Consider the following 20,982-nt stretch of genomic DNA (forward strand, 5'->3'; position numbering starts at 1 on the left):
TTTCTAAAAGCCTCCTACCCAGCTTAGCCCAAATGCTACTATCTTGAGCCCTCAAGGCAGCAGCGCCGAACGCACATTTTGTATTGTATTTTCTCCCAGGAGGTGTGCACCTTAGAAACGCCTGCAATTGTAGTGGGGCTTTCAGGGAACAATGTAGAGAAACTTCTGTTGGTTCTGCAAAATGTCCTGAGAAGTTAAGGCCAGGCCTGCCCTGCCCTGGCCAAAGCAGTCGTTTAACTGGAGGTAGCAGCACCAAAAAGGCACAGGCACAGGCACCGGCACCGGCACCTTTGGGGTGGACTTGATGCAGTGACAAATTACAAGAAATAGTACTTGTAACTGCAACAACTTCTGCAACCTCGTTGCCCGCCCTCAGGGTCGCAGCACTACACGGGGAAGATCCCTCCGCGTACTCGACAAGGTCGGATCCCTCCGCGGCCCCGAGGACACCAGCTCGACGAGGGCGGACACGCAGACGAGGCGGAGACAAACGAAAACGACAGACGAGACAGCCAATCGAGACGCGGGATCGGCTGGCGGCGATCCGGCCGCCCAATGGGCGTCGCGGAGGGCCTGGCCGAGTGGAGGAAGCGCGGGGGCGACAACGGGCGTTGTCCTTGGTTGACGAGAGTATCGGGGTGCGGTTCGTCCGGTCTGTTGGCGCCACTATTGTCTTTGGAAAGATCATCGGCAAGGCGGTTCAGCGGTACCGTCAGCGACGAGAGCGAGGAGGTAGCCGCGGCTTTGCTCTGTTCGCGGTTCCTTTTCCCTCCTCCCTCTCCCCCTCCTCCCGCTTTCGTGGGCACCCTGAGCCGAGGACCCTGTGTGCGGTGCCCGGGAGCGCGTCAGGGCGGGTGGCGACACTGCTGCTGCGGGTGGGTGGATGGACGGGGGACAGACGGGGCCTCTCTGGGTTGTGGCGCTCTCTACTGCACCACCCCAAAGCTTCTTCCGTGCCCGCCCCCCACCCCCACCCCTCCAGCTGCCGCGGCGCGTCGTGGTTGTCAGGTGCTGTCCGGGCTCGCCTCGGATCCCATCCCGGATCCCCCCCCCCACCGTGTCGTGCGCGCGCGTAGAGAAGGGCCTCCGACGCTAACGCGTTTGGTGTTTGCCGCGTGATGTCCCTTTGGCACTGCAAGTCGTGCAAAGTTTGCTGCCGAGGAATGGTAGTGGTCCTACCTCGTGTAGGATGATAGTTTTGAAAGCTTATTTTAGGCACACGCAGTCAGTCTCCCGGGGATTCCGCGCGCGCGCGCGTGAACAGTGAATGTCTGAGTAGTGACCGTAATGAGTTGGCTCTTCTTAGGAGAAATGCAGGTCTTGATGTGTTATGTAATAACACTGAAGAGGTTTCACAGCTGCGCTGTGCTAGGCTTTGGTTCTGAATCCCCAAACTGGATAATTAGGGCAAGGAATTACAGCTTTTTCCGGTTTTGCTTTAAAAAAAAGTTTAGAAAGGGGTCATCCTGCAGGCTGCAAAAGCTTCCCTGATCTTCTTTCTGTGGGGAAGTAAGACCGTGATAACAGCATGCTTGCGAGGGTCACGGGTGCTGGTGCTGGGAACGAGAGTGAGCTGCTTAGACCGGGGGGAAAACAATGCAGCCGTTGCCTATGCGATGTTAACTTTAAGGTAATATCCCGTATGATTTAGTTATTAAAATGCTGAAGGTTAACAGTTAAGGATGCCTTCTGCTTTGGAAGGTAGTGTTTGCGTGCAATGTAGAAGACAGACTGGTCCTATGCACTTGCAGGCTTCCTGTGATTATACGTTTGTTCAATGCTTGAGCTCCCTGTACCGTGGAAAGTGAATGGCTACTGCTCTTCCATTTCACTAACCTCTTTGCTGATTCGGTTAAGCCATTTGTCTCCTGCCTCTGTGTGGACCACATCCAATAGAAGAACTGCTGAGGAAACAAATCAGCCCAAACTAAAACATACTGAAGGTTGTTAATGGCAAATAGTGGCCCATCTCCTTCACCCATCGTCTTCCACGCTGTATCCCACTTCTGCAGGGGGCTCTGTAAATATCTTGTGTTTTGGGTATAGAAAGAATTACTATCACACAAGAAAAATCAATGTTCTGGCCTGTGTTTGGGGTATCTGGTAATCTGCTTCTGTAGGAGTTCAGTGGGGCAGATGGATTTCCTTAGACTATTACTTTTCTCTGAAGCCGATTATGTTTTAACTGTTTACTCTTCCTCCAGTGCCGTGCGTTCCATGATCTTTCACCGCAAGCTGGGATGCTTTTCCTAGTCGTGCCTAAGGAGCCGATTATCGGGTTGTCTGAAGCAGGAAATTCTGGTGAATCTGTAAGTACTGTGGAAGCTGTCTGTACACTAAACTGTACTTGTAATTAGTTTCTCGTGTACTAGACTCTTTCCCACTCCCCCTTTCCTTCTCGATAGGGCACAGTAGGCTACTTTGGGTTTTGTGGCGCTATAATCTTTTGCCTCTAGCTTGTAATGGAGTTGAGCTTTTTGACTAAAAGCAGTGATATAAACCAATGCTCATTCCTGGGTATGTACTTCTGGTGCAAAATGCAGTGTTGTTTTGGAGCGCAGTCTGGTGCTTATTGTCATGGTTTAGAGTAAGAGTAGTAGTACTTCTAACACGGAGAAGAGGGCTTGGGGTTTTTGGCACGTCAGGGGTGAGGAAGGACAAAGCTTGTTGAGAGGTGCTGAATGCTTTGCTTTTAACTATGAAAGTCAAGTTCAAAGACTTTGTAAACCCACGCAAAAGGCAGCCTAAAGTTTATTTTCCACCAGGATTGCTTATGTTGCCTGAATACACAATGGGGGCTTTAACCCGGAGACAAAGTCAGCTTCAGTGGCTGCTTTTTTGCTTGTTGCTGTCTAGCTTGAAAAAAATTGCTTAGCTCTCTTTTCCCCCTGTAGTGTGCATAATTGGTCTTTGTAGCTTTGCTTGGAAAGCTTCAGTTGCCGGCGGTCAGATGGACATTGATTTGATGTGCAATGGTTGAATTGCTAGGAATTGCCTAGCTGCTTTCTCTGGGTGGTTCTTCTCTGCTCTCATTCCTTCCCTTCCTGCCCTCTCCCCTCTTTGTGTTTTACTTTTTTTTTTAGCTTTTTTTTTTTTTTTTTACTTATTTATGGGTTTGTACTTCCTTCTCCAGCTTCTTGGGCATGTAATGATTGTTGGCGAGAAGTGTGTTGCTCACCTGGGCCTGACCAATGGATTCCGGATGGTTGTGGATGAAGGGCCCGAGGGTGGGCAGTCTGTCTATCGTATACATCTACCTATTCTGGGTGGCCATCAGTTGGGCTGGCCACCTGGCTAAGATTTTGGCATCGCAAGAGTTGCTGCACGTGTACAAATTGCCACTGAATGGATTTCGTCTGTTGCCCATCAATCTAGCCGCTGTCGATGTGTAATTTTTTGTGATGTGTCTGTGGAAGGTAATAAAAGCCTTGAGCAGCAGTTGCACAATAAAGATTTGTCATGGGGATATCATCTCCGTCTTGCGCGTCTTACTGAAGGGAAGTAGTTCTTCAAGTTCAAACAGTGTCTCCCCGGAGTGCAAGTATGTGGAATGTTTCAGCCTGGTAACAGCATTTCATTGATAGATAGTGATTTGTCCGGTCATTTAAAGCATGATGCTGAAAGCGCTTAGCAGTCTCCCAGGTCTTGTAGGAAGCAGAGTCTTAGCTCTTTGGCAGTGGTACACCAACGTACAGAAAGCCCGTGCAGGCTGCTGCTAACACTGTAGAAGATACTGTATGTGAGGCTACAGGCATGCCGTCCAAGTGGTTTTTCAGCATGGTGCAATGTGTTGGAAGCATTCACCTCCTACTTTATGAATAGCTGTGTGATAAGGTCCCATTGATATTCCTTTTTTGGTGAGGAGGGATATGGTAGGAGAAAGCAATGGGTCTGACTGGCAGCTGTGGTGCTTCCATAGCACAGTGGAATCTCTCTTTTGTCAATTTGGGGCAGCTGTCCTGGCTCTGTCCCCTCTCAACCTCTTCCCCACGCCCAGCTTACTTGACTCTGTGGGTGGGGGTGGTTGGAGTGGCAGCCTCCATGCTGTGGGAGAAGTGCTCCACAGTAGCTGAAACATTGATGTGTTATCAACACCCTTCTATTTACAACTGCAAAGCAGAGCACTATGAGGACTTCTATGGGGAAAGTTACCTCCATCTCAAGCCAGACCCTAACAAAAACTACATTGCAGGGAGATGGCAAATTTCAGCTTGCTTTAACAGCTATTAAAAAAGGGAGATGGGCATTGGAAAGGAGGGCGGTCCCTCATTGCCCTTGAATTCTATGTTACAGAGGCATGTTAGGCACTCACTGAAAGGCATCTTCATTTCTTCAAGATCCCCAAGAAATTGGGTGAAGTTTGGTGACGCGGTTGTGTAAATAACCCAAGGACTTCACCTTTATTTAATCGTCCCAGGGCAGAGATTGAAATGATTTACCGGAAGTAGATGGAAACTGCACTGGTGCAGTGTTTGCTTACTGAATGGCTGAGGTAGGTAATGCCTATTGTTCTGTCTATGTACCTAGAAGGTGTTCCTGCTTTCAGGGGGGTGGGGGAATTTTGGAAAAGCTAGGTAAGGCTTATACATTCCGAGAGACTGGGTGATTGCCATACTCTTTAGAAATTTGTGGTGCCTTGTGGAATTTTATGCCCCGCCTCACAGGCAAGGTTTTTGATACTTTGCTCCGAACTGAAGAGAGCCAAGCATTATGAAACCGAGATCCACTGGAGAATTGTAGGATCCAAGAGCAGCCCAGGTGTGAAGGGACCTCAGAAGATCATCTGGTCCAGCCTTTTCTTGGAAAGGGAGCCTAGATTAGATTGTCTAGCACCCTTTCCAATAGTATCTTGAAAACCTTCAGCGATGGGGACTAGTGCAACCTCTGCCCATTGTCCCTTGTCTTCTCCATGTGGCTCCTTGTGAAGAGACAGCCTGTGTCCTCTTTGTAGCCTCTTTTAAGTACTGGAATACTGTGATGAGGTTCCCTCTGAGCCTAGGCAGGTGCCTAACAGTTTGTAACGAATTCCTTTCTCTTTGCTAGCCTTCATGCAGCCCATAGCTGCTTTTAGATGCTCCTCCACAGCTTTCCGATCATGCCTAACCCATTTTTCCAAGAACTTACGACTCGGGCTTATTCCATGCTTCTGTAAGTAGCCATCGCTTGCCATCCTGCCAACTACGCCAATTTGTGCAAATGGGTGTTTTAGGTCGCTTAAAGAATCACCGGCAAAGGTATCAGCAAAAGCAGGTTTTGTATAAAGGTGAAAACTCAACAAAGTTTGTTGGCATGGTTCATTTTACTACTACAAAATGCTTAAGGCACACACAGAAAAATTAAACTAAAGTCTAAAATCAATCAATCTAAAACCAAAATCAACTCACAAATTATCTATGTGGCAGCTGGGTTGGGGTGAGGGAGGAAAGGGTAAGTATAAAAAAAAATAAGGAATACACCCCCGCTGTGTCTTCTCCACGTGGCTCCCTGTTAAGAGACAGCCTCTGTCCTCTTTGCAGCTGCCTTTTGAGACCCAGAATACTGTGATGATGTTCCTCCTGAACCTTCTCTTTTCCAAGGGAGAAAAAACCCAACTGCTTCAGGATTTCCTCATAGGGCAGGTTCTCCAGCCCTTTGATCATCTTCATGGCCCTCCTTGGGACCCTCTCCAGTCTGTCTCTCTTTTTTTGAATTGTAGGGACCAGAACTGGACACAGTGCTCCAGATGCAGCCTGAGGAGGTGGCCTCTCTGAGAAGAGGCCAGGGTCTGCCCTGCGAAGGACACAGCTAGTTCCTGCCAGCTAGGCACTGGACTCCCTGAGGGCCAAAGCTAAGCAACTCAACAAAGCTGGTGGCGCCCCTGTGTAAGCATATTTAAGAAAGGGCAAAACACTGTCCGGGGCAGATATTTCCCTGCTGCCCTTAGATCTGGCAGGTGGCTATGTCCTGAAGGAACTTTTTCATCCTATTTTCTTCCCCTGTCCTTTTGGGGAGGGGCAGTGAGAGAACAGCTGGTTGGACCCCTGGCAGTCAGCCAAGATCTGGCATCAGAAAGCCTTAAAAGCAGATTTGTCAATGTAGAAGTAGAAGGGGGTTGGTGGCTTAGAGACTGATAGTGATCGGGGTAGGAACAGGACGTTTTGGGAGTAGCAAAGTCCATCAATATCTGGGGATCCAGTCACTTTGAGAGGGGGAAAGTTTCAATGGAAAAAGCCTTCTTTCTGAGCAATAAGAGGTTCTTGTGAGAAAAAGGATCTAGTCTCCATTTTTTGCACTTGGTAATACAAGTGGCAAAGATCTGGAACTCCTGCATTGAAAGGGATGCCTCTGAGCAGAGCCTGTTGGGTGCTTTTTGTGTGTTTGTGTTTGTGTGTGTGTGTGTGTGTGTGTGTGTGTTGGAAACCCAGGACCAGCTATAAAGATGCCATGGAGGATACGTGAGGGTGGTCTGGCTAACCTTGATTAAGACAGGGCCTTAGGGAAGGCAATGCCTTGAGGATGTGAAGGGTAAAAGGACAATAAGTAAGGCTGGCAATGTCATTCCCAACCCTTTTGTCGGGAGGGATTAGGACAGAACGTTGGTTTGACTGAAGCGCAGGCACCAATCCGTCTTCTATAACTGCAACTTCAGCAGCAAAGGATACCCAAAGCTGAGAATCAGGCACCAATGGTGCTGCATTGGGTGTGGCTGAGATGGAGCTCGTTTCCCCACAGGAGCTCTCTCAGTGTCATGCTTTGCATTGGTTGCTAGAAAGGTGTTGATAACACCCCAGTGTTTTGGCTACTGCTGAGCAGTGTTGGCACAGCATCAGCGCTGTCTCTCCAACATTCTGCCCCCCATCAGTAGGCTGTGGGTGGGCGAGATCTTGGGAGGAGACCCAACCAGGACAGCTGACCCAAACTATCTGGAGGGATTTTCCATACCATATGACATCAGGTCAGATATAAAAGCTAAGAAAAGGAGGAGGAAGCGGGGGCATTTCTTATTTACAGTGTTTGCCTTCCAGAGAAACCCCACTTATCAGAAAGTGGCCGGAAAGTGATTGCTGATGGAAAGTAAAGGGAAGTAAAGAATAATTTTTTTTTTCCTTTCACCTCTTTGCTTGTTTGTGTGCAAACTTTTGCTTTTACTTTAGTAAACTGCCTTATCTCAACCTTTGAATTGTTTTCCATCTTATTTTCTCTCCCCTGTTCAGCTGAGAAGGGGAGTGATGGTGCAGCTTGGTGGGCACCTGGCATCCAGACAAGGTCAACCCACCACAGTCCTTTTTGGAACCCAATGTGGGCTGAGACAATAGCACTTATATATCTTGCATGGTAGAGTAATAGGAGGTATTGAGTAGCAAGCTCCTGTGCGGGACATGGAGTTTGTCAGGTGCACCGTTTATCTCTTTGTTTTATTGAGTTTGGGAACATGTTAATACAAACAATGGCTCTGTGCTTTGCTGTGACATTAATGGCTTTGTCATGCAAGTGAATCTGTTTTCTGGGGACAATGAGGGAATACCTCTCCCTCTCCCGACATGGGATTGATGTGGATGGTTTTAGAATGCAGGCTCCCGCGTTCCTTGTTCATCCTTATGTAAGCTGTTGAATACCATTAATACTATTAACTAATACTGTTGGTACACTATGGGGTTTGTGGAATCCTGGTGTCATCCTGGTGTAAGACAAAACAAACTCTAGGTGAGGAGGTACTGAAATGTGCCTTGAAGCGGTTGGTCCCTGGGTGGCAGTGTGTGTGGAAGGATTTGGGCAGGTTCCTAGAGTGGTTATCATCTCCCATTGCCTGGGACTTTACACCTGAACAGGCAATGAACCCTGGCAAACTGACACGTCACCTGATAAAAGTGTGCCTTGCCTACCCCAATGAAACCCAGCAGCTTCTCGTCCTGTACTGGGGCCTGGCCTGTGCCTATAGAGCCACAGTTCAGTACTGTCAGAAGACTGTGGCTGAGGCAGGGACCCAAACAACAACAACTACAGTAATTGCCCCCAGAAGTGACAAAGAAAAGGCAGATAAGGAGAGCCAAGGAGCGATCAGCAAGACTCACTCGCCTTTTAATAGTCCCATATGGCCAGTGCAAAAGTCTGATGGAGGGTGGAGGTTAACAGTAGACCATCGTGGCCTGAAGGAAGTAATGCCCTCACTGAGTGCTGCTGTACAGGACATATCAGAGCTCCAATATGAACTGGAGTCAAAGGCAGCCAGGTGGTATGCTGCACTTGGCATTGTCAATGCATTTTTCTCAATTCCTTTGGCAGCAGAGTGCAGACCACAGTTTGCTTTCACGTGGAGCGGTGTCCAATACACCTGGAATTGACTGCCTCAGGGGTGGAAACACAGCCCTACCATCTCTCATGGTCGGATCCAAAGTGTACTCGAAATGGGTGACATCCCTGAACATTTACAATACATTGATGATTTCATTGTGTGGGGCAGTGAGGCAGAAGAAGTGTTTGAGAAGGGAAAAAGAATAGTTCAGAATGTTCTGAAAGCTGTGTTTGCCATAAAGAAAAGTAAGGTTAATGCAGTTCTTGGTGCTCGAGGCACGAGCTCTGGCGTGCCCCAGGTCGGAGGCAGTCCAGCTGCGTTCTTCTGGGTGTCGCTGAAGCGACTTTGGCATCAGGAAAGGAGCTGCTGGCTGGGCTAGCTAGCTGGCTTCTTTGCAGAGGGAAATGGCAGGAGCCGATGGGATCGGCTCACGTTAGCTCGGAGACAAAGGAAGAGAGAGGCTGTTCTGGTCTGGCTTCTAACAGGTTTATTGTTAGAAGTTTCGCAATCCAAACAAGCTCGGAGGGATGGAATCCAATGGAAAGGTATGTGATGGGATCCCTCCCCGAGGCTCATCTTCAGTTTTATAGGCAATTTGAAAACCGCGGTGAAAGGGGAAAACAACCAATGAGTTACAAGCCAGGGGGAGGATACAATGTAACAACAGCCACTGGGGGAAACCGAGAGGCGGGAGTTATAACAGAGAACCAGTGAACAACCGAGTAACCGAGAATTTTCCCGAACCGGGGGAGGCGGCTTGTACCCAGGCACCACCCAGGAGGGGTGCGGCTTAGGCTTCTGAGCCGCCCATCGACCCACCCTCTGAGTCTGCCTCTTAGGGAAACTCGATCCAGGGGAGGGGCTGGGATTGATTGGCATCACACTGCCCCAGCCCCGCAGTGGGCTGGGTCACACCAACATAAGGTCAAGGGACCTGCACAGGACATCCAGTTCTTGGGTGTCAAATGGCAGGATGGATGTCATCATGTGCCTATGGATGTGGTTAACAAGATAGCAACTGTGTCTCCAGCAGCTAAAAAGAAGGAAACACAAGCGTTTTCAGGCCTTTTGGGGTTCTGGAGAATGCATATTCCAGGTTATAGTCAGCTTGTGAGGCCTCTCTATCGAGTGACCCAGAAGAAGAACCATTTTGAATGGGGCCTTGAAGAACAAAAGGCCTTTGAGCAGATCAAACAGGAAATAGCTTGTGCAGTAGCTCTTGGGCCTGTTTGGGCTGGACTGGCCCTGCAAAATATTCTCTACACTGCAGCTGGGTAGTATGGTCTCACTTGGAGCTTCTGGCAAAGAACATCGGGAGAAATCCAAGGTTGACCATTAGGGTTTTGGAGCCAGGGTTATCGAGATGTCTTGGTTTGAAAGACAGGTGTCTACCAAGGAAGATGGGAACCTCCCTTGGAATGGAAAATGTGACCTCCTCCCCTCCAACATATTGTAACTTTGAAACTATGGGGCTTTCAGACAAAGATATGGAAAAAGGAATAACGGTTCTTTACTAGTATATATACTAGTATATAACAAGGCAAACAAACAACAACAACGGCAGCAACGACAAACAAAAACAGAAACCCAACAACGGCCTTCTCTCAGCTGTCACTTTCCCTGATGGTATAGTTATGGTCACAGCCGGCAGGGGCACTGTTGACTCCTGGCTGGGCAAGGCAGGTGCAATGATTCCCCCATGGCTGCAGAGGGCACTGTGGCGTGAGCTCAGCTGTCTCCCTTCACGTAGTAATGGCAGGCGAACTGGCAAGAGGGAGAGAAGAGGCTTTCCTTTGCAAATTCATGGGAAGCAGCCGGTCTCAGTGCCACTCAGGAAACTGAATGGACTGCAGCAGGAAACCTCAGAAGCAGCAAGCTGGAATGGCAGAAGCAGGCACACCCAAGGGTGGCAAACAAAATGTAGCAGAAACTCTGGGGCGTGCCAGAATCCACAGGGTGTCCAGGTATTGGGTTAAAGTGTAGCAAGAAGCCCTGAAACAGCAGCAGAGAACAGCGGGGCTGGGCGGGGAGTCGCTCTCCTGGATAGCTCACTGGCAATGGCTGGTCCCAGGGTTGCGCTGCACAGAGGGGTCAGCCCCGGCGGGGGGACAGCGGATTCCCAGCACAGCACGAGCTGGCTCTGGGCTCCCAAGCAAGCAAAGGAGCAGAGAAGCAAGCCAGTAAGCTCCAGTCACAGTGCTGATGGGAAGAAGAAGAAAAAAAAGAAATGGGCAAAAACCACAAGGCAACAGTATCTCTAGCCAGAAACACCGCACTATGTGGCCGTGGAGACGATCGCCCCACTGGAAGGAAGCAACTCCCCCTTGCCCCCAACTCTCACAGGAATTCCACGAGGGTCTCACCCGTCGCCATACTCCCCGAGTTGGCGGGGGGGGGGAGTAGTGACCATTTCCAGACAATAAACTAAAACCAAAACCAAAAAATGGATATGGGATAAAAACTATTCCCAAGACAAGAGGATCAGATGGCCCACTATACTAATGATTGAGGGGTGGAACTGACCATGGAGGGTATCACATTGGTCACTCATGAATGTGAAACATGCTGCAATCAAGGGAGCCACATGAGTAAAGTCTCCTTGGAATAGAGGGCCGTGGCTGGGTTTTCCATATGTTGAGGCCTGGCAAATTGACTATATTGGATCGCTGCCATGAACATGCTAAAGCCAAGATCTACATACTTATCATGGTGGAGGCAACCACTGCTTGGCTGGAAACATACCCTTTATACCATGCCACTGCTCGAAACACCATCTTAGGTCTTGAGCGGCACAGTTTGTGGTGACATGGTACCCCAGTGTCATGGGTTGGCAAAGCATAGTCCCGGAAGTGCAAAGGGGTGCTTACAGCTTCCTAATTCTTTAAGCCACTTAAAGTTGTGACCGCCTCTGTGATGCACACTTAAGAATAGGAAACTCCGAGGCAGAGCCTCTCTGTCTCGTTTCCGGTGCTGGGACAGGTGGCTGCGGGACCCGTGGGGGGGCCAGCGGGCCCGGCCCAGGCCCTGCTCCGGCCAGGCTGGGCCGGGCCACAGCCATCCTGGAGCCGATGGACCTGTTCCACCTGCGGAACCCCCCCAAAGCCCTGCTGTGGGCAGCCGGAGCAGCTCGGCTCCCCCCCCTCTCCACTGCGATAAGCCACATTCCAGCTGTAAGGCCTGGGTGAGATTAACGCTTTTAGTGCTGTGAAGAGCTGAAAACCTGAGGGAAGAGAAAGAGGAGATGCTTAAAGCTGAAATTCTGTTGTGAAGCTATGATATGTCAGAGTACCCATTGTAATTTCATGAAGATATGGGGGGGTGGAGGGTTCAACTCGTGCTTGTTAGCAAAAGCACCTGTGCTGAGATAGGCAGATGCTGATGCAGCTGTAATTTCATGAGAAGTTTGGACAGGGAGAGATGGAAGCGATGAGGACTTTTGCTCCAAATGGGAAAGGAGAAAACCTCAGTTCCTAGAGATGCTCCCAGAGATAGTCCTAAAGACGAAGATGAGGAAGACCCTTTGCTCCCAGGGAAGAAGGGCCTCTGTTCTTAGAGATGAAATGCTCCCAGAGATGGGTGAAGAGAACTTTTGTTTTTGAACGGCTCAACCTTAAAATTGTACCCCAAAAACCTTCAGGAGTGGACCCTCAAAAGCAGTTGTGGGAAAAGCTGCAAGTTGGGGGAAGGGACTCACATGCGAGCAGAGAGACTCCTCTTCCTAAATGGACTGAACAAAGTTGTTTGGAAGTGGGCGGCTGTCTCGTTGTGATAATGTGTTCATAGCATGGACAAGAGAGACTCCTCTTCCTAAGTGGACTGAACAAGGTTATTATGGAAGTGGTAAACAGACTGAACATCTTAAGGGTTGTCTTTTTACATTGTCAGTGGGAGAAGGGAGGAAGGTGGGGGGAGGAGGAGAGTTCTGAAGGTGTGGTATTTTTTTTTTCTTCTTCTTCTTTTAGGTCTGTTAATAACCTTCTTTATATTCTTTCAAGTTTGGTGCCTGCTTTGCATTTCTCCTAATTCTTATCTCACAGAAGATAAACAGTAATGAGTATCTTGGACCAAACCACTACACTAATTTGGTGTTTCCGCCTGGTTGCAAACCCAACCTGCTACACCCAGAAAGAATGGAATCAGACAAAGAATCTCATTTTTTAAACAACTTCTTAAAGTCTTGGGCAAAGAAACATGGCATTGAGTAGATATATCACGTCCCCTGTCTCCCACAAGCCTCTGGAAAGACTGAGAGTTATAATGGACTGCTAACGACTATTTTAAGAGTGCTAGGCAATGGGGCATGGAAGTTTTGGGATGCAAATTTAGCAGAAGCCACTTGGTGGGTTAACACCAGAGGATCTCCTAACCACCCTGGTCCTGCCCAAGCAAAACCACTACATACTGTGGGAGGAGATAAGGTCCCCATACTACACACAGGGAAGTGGCTGGGGAAGTCGGTGTGGATTTCTCCTCCCATGGGAAAAGGCAAACCTATTAATGGGATTGATTGCCTTTGCCCAAGGACCAGGGTATACTTGGTGGGTAACACAGAAGGATGGGGATACCAGGTGTGTTCTTCAAGGAGATTTAACCTTGCATGAAAAATAATCTGTGTGTAAATTGTCTGTTGCAGGAAGTAAAGTAGCAGGAGTGACATGAACTGACGATGAGTAAATTTTATGAGGAGAGAGGAGAGTGCGATGATGACCCAGGCAGGGCCGGTGTTGGGACCCAATGATCGAGCATGCTGCTTGTCCTGTCCTGAGCACCCATCTTGATGGAATGGAGCCCAAGTCACAACCTCTTTTTGAACATCTGTAGGAGTGGAGGAAGCCCATGAAATGGGAAAATAATAACTATCTGTGAATGGACGGGGGACAGTAGTTAATGAAAATGTATGCATCTATGTGTTGGATATAAAGATGGTTTAATGATGGAGTTTAAGTTGTAAGCATTGGCAAGAAGGGATTTCAGTCATGACAAATAAATAGAGTGGAATAGTTAGAAGATAGATAGATAGATAGATAGATAGATAGATAGTTCTGTGGGATCTATGATACAAATGGTATGGAGTAAGGGGTGGAGATTGTATTGAGCATGGCTGAGATGAAGTTCATTTTCCCCATAGGGGCCATCAGTGCCATGCTTTGCATTGATTGCTAGAAAGCTGTTGATAACACCCCAGTATTTTGGCTACTGCTGAGCAGTGTTGTCAACACATGAATGCTGTCTCTCCAACATTCTGTCCAATCATCAGTAGGCTGTTGGCAGGCAAGATCCTGGGAGGGGACACAACCAGCACAGCTGACCCAAATTGGCCAGAGGGATATTTCGTACCATATGATGTCAGCTCAGATATAAGAGCTAAGTAAAGGAGGGGGAGGGGGCACATTCGTTATTCACAATGTTTGCCTTTCAGAGCAACCGCTATGAGTGCTGAAGCCCTGCTTCCCAGAAAGTGGCCATAAAGTGCTTGCTGATGGGAATTAGAGGATAGAATTATTTTCTTTTTCCACTTTGCTTGTTCACCCAAACGCTTTTGCTTTTGTTTTAGTAAACTGCCTTATCTCAACCTGTGAGTTGTTTTCCATCTCATTTTCTCTCCCCTGTCCAGCTGAGGAGTAGGAGTGATGGTGCAGCTTGGTGGGTACCTGGCATCCAGCCAAGGTCAAGCCACCACAGATGCTTTTGATGCCATCCAGGTGTTGCGGGAGAAGGGTCAGTGACCACTCGGATAGATCTGATCTAGCAGTTAGTTTATTTAGTTCTAGTCAGTAAATTTATGTATGTAAAATTTTTAATAAGTATAGATGGATTGGCGGTCAATAGTCAGGGAGTGAGTTATTATGAATGTATATTCCATGATCCTCTGCTTTGTGCCCAAAAATGGTTGCTGTATCTTTAAGGCCCAGGGACTGGATGTGTATGGGGCTGGGGCGGGGAAGCTTCTGTTGCTGCGCGGGTGTTTTTAAACTCTCGCTGCCCAGATTTTCCACGGGTCCGTGCAGCATGATTTTTTTTTTGCCTGGCTGGCTTGGGATTTTTGGCCCAGGCAAGAAAAAGCTTTCCTTGGCTTGGAGAAGCTGTAGTAGCGATCTTTGGACTTCCTTGAGGCAAACTGAGCAGCTGCTTTTTCGGAGATCGGGGACACCACACTGGCAAGAGCGGAGCGACCCCGCTCCAGTCCAAAGCCCTTGCGAGCCGAGCTAGGAGAGAAAAAAACACCGAGACTTCAGCCCAGCTGCTTCGCCTCAAGAGGGATTGACTGCATAGAGCTGTCTTTGAAAGACAGTGATGAACAGGTTGAGAACTCATGGGTGAAAATTAGAGGCCAAGCTGTTGCATTAAGAGTAAGAAATTTGGCAGAAAATAAAGCCCCTTGCGTTCCAGCTGGTCCTCAGAGATCAGAAAGACTGGGTGTGGTTAGGCTTAATTTCCCATTACAACCAATTCGGCACTATAAGTCTGGTTGTGTTCTCTAAGAACCTTCATGAGCATAGATTCACCAATAGTGCGGTGTATTGAAGCTACAGAAATACAGATTCAGAAATGCACTAGCTGTGATAGAGCTCTAATAACATTGTGCTAACCCAGGTAATAATAAGAATAACAACAATCACATGCAGAAGCTTCCCAAGAAGGTGTCTGTGCTGGTTTGAGACATATTTGGAGGAAAATATCCTCTGATAGAAGGCAGGTTACAACCACCACTCCCCTACCAGGTTCGGGAAGAAAAAATTTTCCTCAGAGGAAAGCGAAGTGGAAAAAAACCTATTTATTTAACAAACACACAGGAAAAGAATAATAATGCTGAATAATAAAACCTCTCGCTGTGGAGAGAAACCTGGGAAGATTTCAGAGTCCTTCTGTAGGTGTGGTCTCTCTCCTCCTCCTCGGAGCTGGGTCAGTGTGGGCCCACCTCCGGGGCCTCGGTGGAAAATACTCCCGGTGTGTTCTGATGTTGAAAGAGTCCAGAAGAAAAAGGGAGAAACTGAAGTCCCAGGAAAACAAAGTTCAACTCTCCGTCTCCCTCCGGAGAAAAGGAGCCAAAAGCTGGCTGAAAAGCAAGAAGGGTGCTTCCTCTGCTCTTGTATCTGTGTCCTTGAACAACTGTTTTGAAAAGTTTGCTTTGCTTTTCCTCTCCCCCCTCTCGGGCTCAGTTTAAAGGCGCAGAAAGGCACAGGACTGATTTCTGGGCATGGAGCAGCAATAGGGGATACACATCATAAAGTCACCCCAAGACATTCCATCCCTTATCCCATATTGTCGGCTCATGCCCAAACTAATATATTCTAACTCTACGCATACACATTAATACATACATATATACAGCTATGCACAGTGACAGTGACAGTGACACTCAGCAAGCAGTGGTATACAGGCATTCCACATTACAGATGGTTTTCACCCAACAAGCAGATCTCCCTGTGGTACACAACGTGTTGTTCCATCTCTCTGCATTACCCACCATGTGCAACCAGGTCCCTGAGCAAAGACAACCCCACTAATGGGTTTGTCTGTACTCGAGGCAGAATTCATCCACACAGTCTTTCCTAACAGTCCTCTGACATGCACTACTGGGACCTTATCTCTGTCTACTGTATGCAGGGGCTCAGATTTGGCTAAACCAGCTCGATTGGTGGAACCTCAGGTGTTGTGGCAGGACATGTCTACCCCCTCTCTACCACAGATGGTTGGTACATATGCAAGAGATAACTCGGGCGGGTCACAGACCCAGCATGGGGTATCTCTGGCACCAAAAGGCTCACGCCCCCAGCTAAGAATCAACATCTTAGTCTGGAAAGCAAATGTGGGAAGAGATGAAAGAAATATTCTTGACCCAAGGACACTGTTCTTATGTCTATAAAAGCCCACACAATTATCACAGAGGCAGAAGTCTCTTACACACTCCTCTGGAACGTGTGAGAAGATTTCTCCCCAAAGCTGGACGCAGTTTTGAGGCTACTTTTCTGGAAATTGAGGGAAAGGACTTCGATGTGTACCCCATCAAGAATTGGATGGTAAGAAACATGGAATCCTAAGTTATACTATTTCTTAGCTAGCTGTAATTTTAATGGTACCTTTAGTTCTGCGTGTATATACTAGTATCTTCTTTTGTTTTATCCCTGTGTAGTAATATGTGGTGGCCTGTTAACCCTGTGATTCTGTATGTTCCCCTTGCTCCCTCCCTAGCCTTGGCCACTCCCTCGGTTTCTCCCTATTTACTTCTGTACCCCAACCCCGCCCAGGGACTGCCCCATGGCCCCTGACAAAACCACCCCACACTCAGACCATGCTGTCTCTCTACCTCTGAACATCGCAGGGAAAAGATGTGATTAAAACCATCTCAAACCCTCATGAGAGACCCTTCTCTGCCTTCATTACCATCCACTGCGTTGTAACGCTGCTAGCTGCTGGAGCCAGATCGCAGGGCTGTCCAAAATGGACTCTGGAACGCGATTAATCGCATGGCCCTAGGAAACCCTCGCTTAGCTTTCAGGCAGCAGCAGCCTGCTAGACAGAGTCCAGCGGTTACAACAGTAGTAGTCTGTTTTAAGTCTTATGTCTGTTAGTTTTGTGTCCATTAATAAATAATTCATTTTATAATAGACCGAATCAGCCATGATCTATCTGCTTTTTGTTTCGGTGCTCCAATTAGCCCTACTCTTGGGGACATGGGCATCTACATGGCGGACTTTCACAACTAGCTTTTTTATCCGGGCAGCAATGTCTTTCCACTCTTCAGCAGCCCAGATTGGCTTTCCCCAACGCTGCCAATTAGCCTTTTCCCACTTTTCCAGCCATCCCCACACAGCATTGGCTACCATCCATGAATCAGTGTAGAGGTAGAGCTTTGGCCACTTCTCTCTTTCAGCAATGTCCAGAGCCAGCTGAACGGCTTTGAGTTCAGCGAGTTGGCTCAATCCACCTTCTCCTTCAGTAGCTTCTGTAACCCGTCGTGTGGGACTCCATACAGCTGCTTTCCACTTTCGTTTCATCCCTACGATGCGACAGGAACCGTCAGTGAAAAGAGCATAGTGTGTGTCTTCTGCTGGCAGTTGGTTGTACGGTGGAGCTCCTTCGGCACGCGTCACTTGTTATTGTTCCGCTTCGTCAATGAGACCAAAGTTTTCACCTTCGGGCCAATTTGTGATTATTTCCAAAATCCCAGGGCGATTCAGTTTTCCGATATGGGCACGTTGTGTGATGAGAGCAATCCATTTGCTCCATGTGGCATTGGTGGCATGGTGGGTAGAGAGAACCTTTGCTTTGAACATCCACCCCGGCACCGGTAGTCGGGGTGCCAGGAGGAGTTGTGCTTCTGTGCCGATTACCTCGGAGGCGGCTTGGATTCCTTCATAGGCTGCCAAGATTCCCTCTCTGTTGGGGTGTAGTTGGCTTCGGACCTTCTGTAGCTTCGACTCTAGAATCCTAGTGGTCGACCTCGAGTCTCACCAAGCACTTTCTGCCAAAGACTTCAGGACAGACCATGGCTCCCGGCTGCAGAGTAGAGCACGTTCTTCACTTCTGGTCCTGTCCTGACTGGGCCAAGGGCTACCGTGTGAGTAATCTCCTGCTTGATCTGGGTAAAGGCTTGCTGCTGTTCAGAGCCCCAATGAAAATTGTTCTTTTTGTGGGTTACCAGGTAGAGAGGACTCACAATCTGGCTGTACTCAGGAATATGCATTCTCCAAAAGCCTATGGCACCTAAGAAAGCTTGCATCTCCTCCTTGTTGGTTGGCGGAGACATTGCTGTGATCTTGTTGATGACTTCAGTGGGAATCTGACACCGTCCATCTTGCCATTTCGCTCCCCAAACCTGGATCTCTCTAGCAGGTCCCTTGACTTTGCTCTTCTTGATGGCGAAACCGGCTTCCAGGAGAATCTGGATGATTTTCTCTCCTTTCTCAAACACTTCTGCTGCGGTGTTCCCCCACACAATGATGTCATCAATGTACTGCAGATGTTCTGGAGCCTCACCCTTTTCCAGTGCAGTCTGGATCAGTCCATGGCAGATGGTGGGACTGTGCTTCCACCCCTGGGGCAATCGATACCAGGTGTATTGCACGCTCCTCCAGGTGAAGTCAAGCTGAGGCCTACACTCTGGTGCCAGAGGAATGGAGAAAAATGCATTGGCAATGTCAATAGTGGCATACCACTTTGCTGCTTTGGACTCCAGCTCGTACTGGAGCTTCAACATGTCCGGCACAGCAGCGCTCAATGGCAGAGTCACTTCATTCAAGGCACGATAGTCCACAGTCAATCTCCATTCTCCTTCCGATTTGCGCACAGGCCAGATGAGACTGTTGAAGGGTGAGTGGGTTTTTCTGATCACCCCTTGGCTCTCCAGCTCACGGATCATCTTGTGGATGGGGATCACAGCATCTCCAGTTGTCCAGTACTGTCGGCGATGCACTGTCGAGGTGGTAATTGGTACTCTTTGTTCTTCCACCTTCAGAAGGCCTACTGCAGATGGGTTCTCTGATAGCCCAGGCAAAGTGTTCAATTGCTTAATGCCCTCTGTCTCCACAGCCCACCTGAGTCCCTCTGAGTCGCTGAAATACCCGCTTTGGAGGAAGTCTATGCCCAAAATGCACGGGGCCTCTGGGCCAGTCACAATGGGATGTTTCTTCCACTCATTTCCAGTCAGGCTCACCTCAGCTTCCACCAGGGTCAAGTCCTGTGATCCACCTCTCACGCCAGCAATAGAAACAGATTCTACTCCCACATGCTGCGATGGAATTATTGTACACTGCGCACCAGTGTCGGCCAAGGCATCATATTTTTGTGGTTCTGGTGTACCAGGCCAACGAATCCACACAGTCAAAAAACCACGGTTTTCCCTGGGCTCTACCTGGCTAGAGGCAGGGCCCCTCTATGCCTGGTTATCCTTCTTTCCCTGGGCATACATTTTAGAGGTTCCTTCAAGGGGATTGGACATGTCATCTTCTCTTCCATCATATCTGGCAGTTTGGCTATGGGCAACTGGAGCTGCTTCCTTTTTGGTGGAACTTCCTCTCTGCATCTTGCCGTCCTTCAATTCACGCACTTGTTGTGCCGGAGCAGCAGTGGATTTTCCATCCCACCTCCTCATGTTTTCCCCACTATCACACAGGAAGACCCACAGCTCACCTTGTGGGATGTACCTTCTCTCTCTAGCTGGGGGACGTCTGCATTTGGTAACAGAATCTCTGATCTGTACCACCGAGATTTGGAGAAGGCCCTCTTTAATCTCCTTCTTGAGTTCCTGGTGATTCTTCTCTATTTTATCTTCCACTTTCTGCAGACATGTTTCCACAGCTGAGATTCTGTCTTGGGGTGACTTTATGATGTGTATCCCATATCGCTGCCCTATGCCCAGAAATTAATTCTTGTGCCTTTCTATGCCTTTAAACTGAGCCTGAGAGGGGGGAGGAAAAACTGAGCAAAACTTTTTCAAAGCAGTTTGCAGCTTGTTCAAGGTCACACAGAGATAGAGACTTTTTTTCAGCTGTGGCAGGAGCGCGGGAGGAAAGGGAAGCACCTGGCTTGCTTTTCTTTCCAGTCGGCTTTCGGCAGTTTTTTTTTCCTCAGCTCCTTTTCCTTCGGAGAGTTGAACTTTTGTTTTCCTGGGACTTCGTTTTTTCCCTTTTCTCTCTGCTGGATGGTTTCAACATCAGAATACATTGGGAGGACTTTCCACCGAGGCCTTGGCCCTGGAGGTGGGCCCACCACCCCGTCCCAGCTCCAAGGAGGGGGAGAGAGAGATCTACAGAAGGACTCTGAAATTTTCCCAGGTTACTCTCAGCAGGGCAAGGGATTTTATTATTTAGCATTATTATCCTTTTCCCGTGTGTTTGTTAAGTGAATAGTTTTTATCTCTTTCACTTTCCTTCGAGGAAAATTCATTTTTTCCTGAACCTGGTGGGGGAGGGGTGGTTGTGCCTTCTATCAGAGGATATATTTCTAAATTTGACCAAACCGGCACAGATTCTTGCATGTGTTGGGCCATGCACGGCATCTGCACATGCTCGGAGCTTCATCGCCATATCCCGCACGGTCTCATTCCCACCGTCATCCGGTTTCATTATTGCTAAAGCAGAAGCGTATTCTTGTGGCCCAAGTCGTATGAGTTTTCGTCACATCACTGGGTCAACTGGGACCCTGTCTGGACTCCTTAATCCTGGGTTGTGTGTGTAGACAACCTCTACCACCACTAGTTCTCTCAAGCGTTGGATCCCTTGTTGTATGGTCTTCCACTGGGTTTGCTGCATATAGAAATCGTCTGCTCACAGGTATCTTTCCCTTGCGCCATTCAAGACCTGTGTCCGGAGACTGACAGAGTCAGCCCTCCTTATCATCACTTGGTCGATAGCCGGATCACGTGGCAGGGATCCCAAATGCCTCACTTCAGCACCGCCTGGCATTATATCATCACCTGCAGCGTCCCAAATATGGACCATCCAACTTATTATGGATTCATCAGACCGTCAGGTGTAGTCCTTTCTTAGGCTACGAAGGTCCTCATGGACATGGACTCAGTAATGATTTCTGCGCCTGAGTCAGCTGGTGGCTTTGAGGTTCCTTCCCCCGCATCATCATCATCATCTTTCACTGGGCGATCGGTTTTGGTTGTGTGTATTTTTCTCGTGACAGGAGCAACTGTCAATGGCTTAGGCTTGCTGTCTGGTTTGGCTGCAGCCTGAGTGACTAAGGTGTCTGCTGATTTA

The 20,982-nt window shown here is 48.5% G+C and overlaps 1 protein-coding gene across 2 annotated transcripts in view; it reads left to right on the forward strand.

The window, feature by feature from the left end:
- The first annotated feature begins 540 nt into the window (after positions 1-540).
- Positions 541-20,982, forward strand: part of LOC125319356 (adenosine 5'-monophosphoramidase HINT1-like) — a 29,844-nt gene continuing 9,402 nt past the window's right edge. Inside the window, exons 1-3 of one of the 2 annotated variants that reach the window (XM_048290462.1) lie at positions 541-732; positions 2,205-2,309; positions 3,134-3,470. In XM_048290462.1, coding sequence (XP_048146419.1) covers positions 556-732; positions 2,205-2,309; positions 3,134-3,298 — 447 coding nt within the window. In that variant the 5' untranslated portion in view covers positions 541-555 and the 3' untranslated portion in view covers positions 3,299-3,470. Of the gene's footprint in view, positions 733-2,204; positions 2,310-3,133; positions 3,471-20,982 lie in introns of those variants that run through there. The other variant, XM_048290461.1, reaches the window with a different exon arrangement.

This window comes from Corvus hawaiiensis, chromosome W (assembly GCF_020740725.1).
Source record: "Corvus hawaiiensis isolate bCorHaw1 chromosome W, bCorHaw1.pri.cur, whole genome shotgun sequence".
In the NCBI taxonomy this organism is placed as follows: Eukaryota; Metazoa; Chordata; class Aves; order Passeriformes; family Corvidae; genus Corvus; species Corvus hawaiiensis.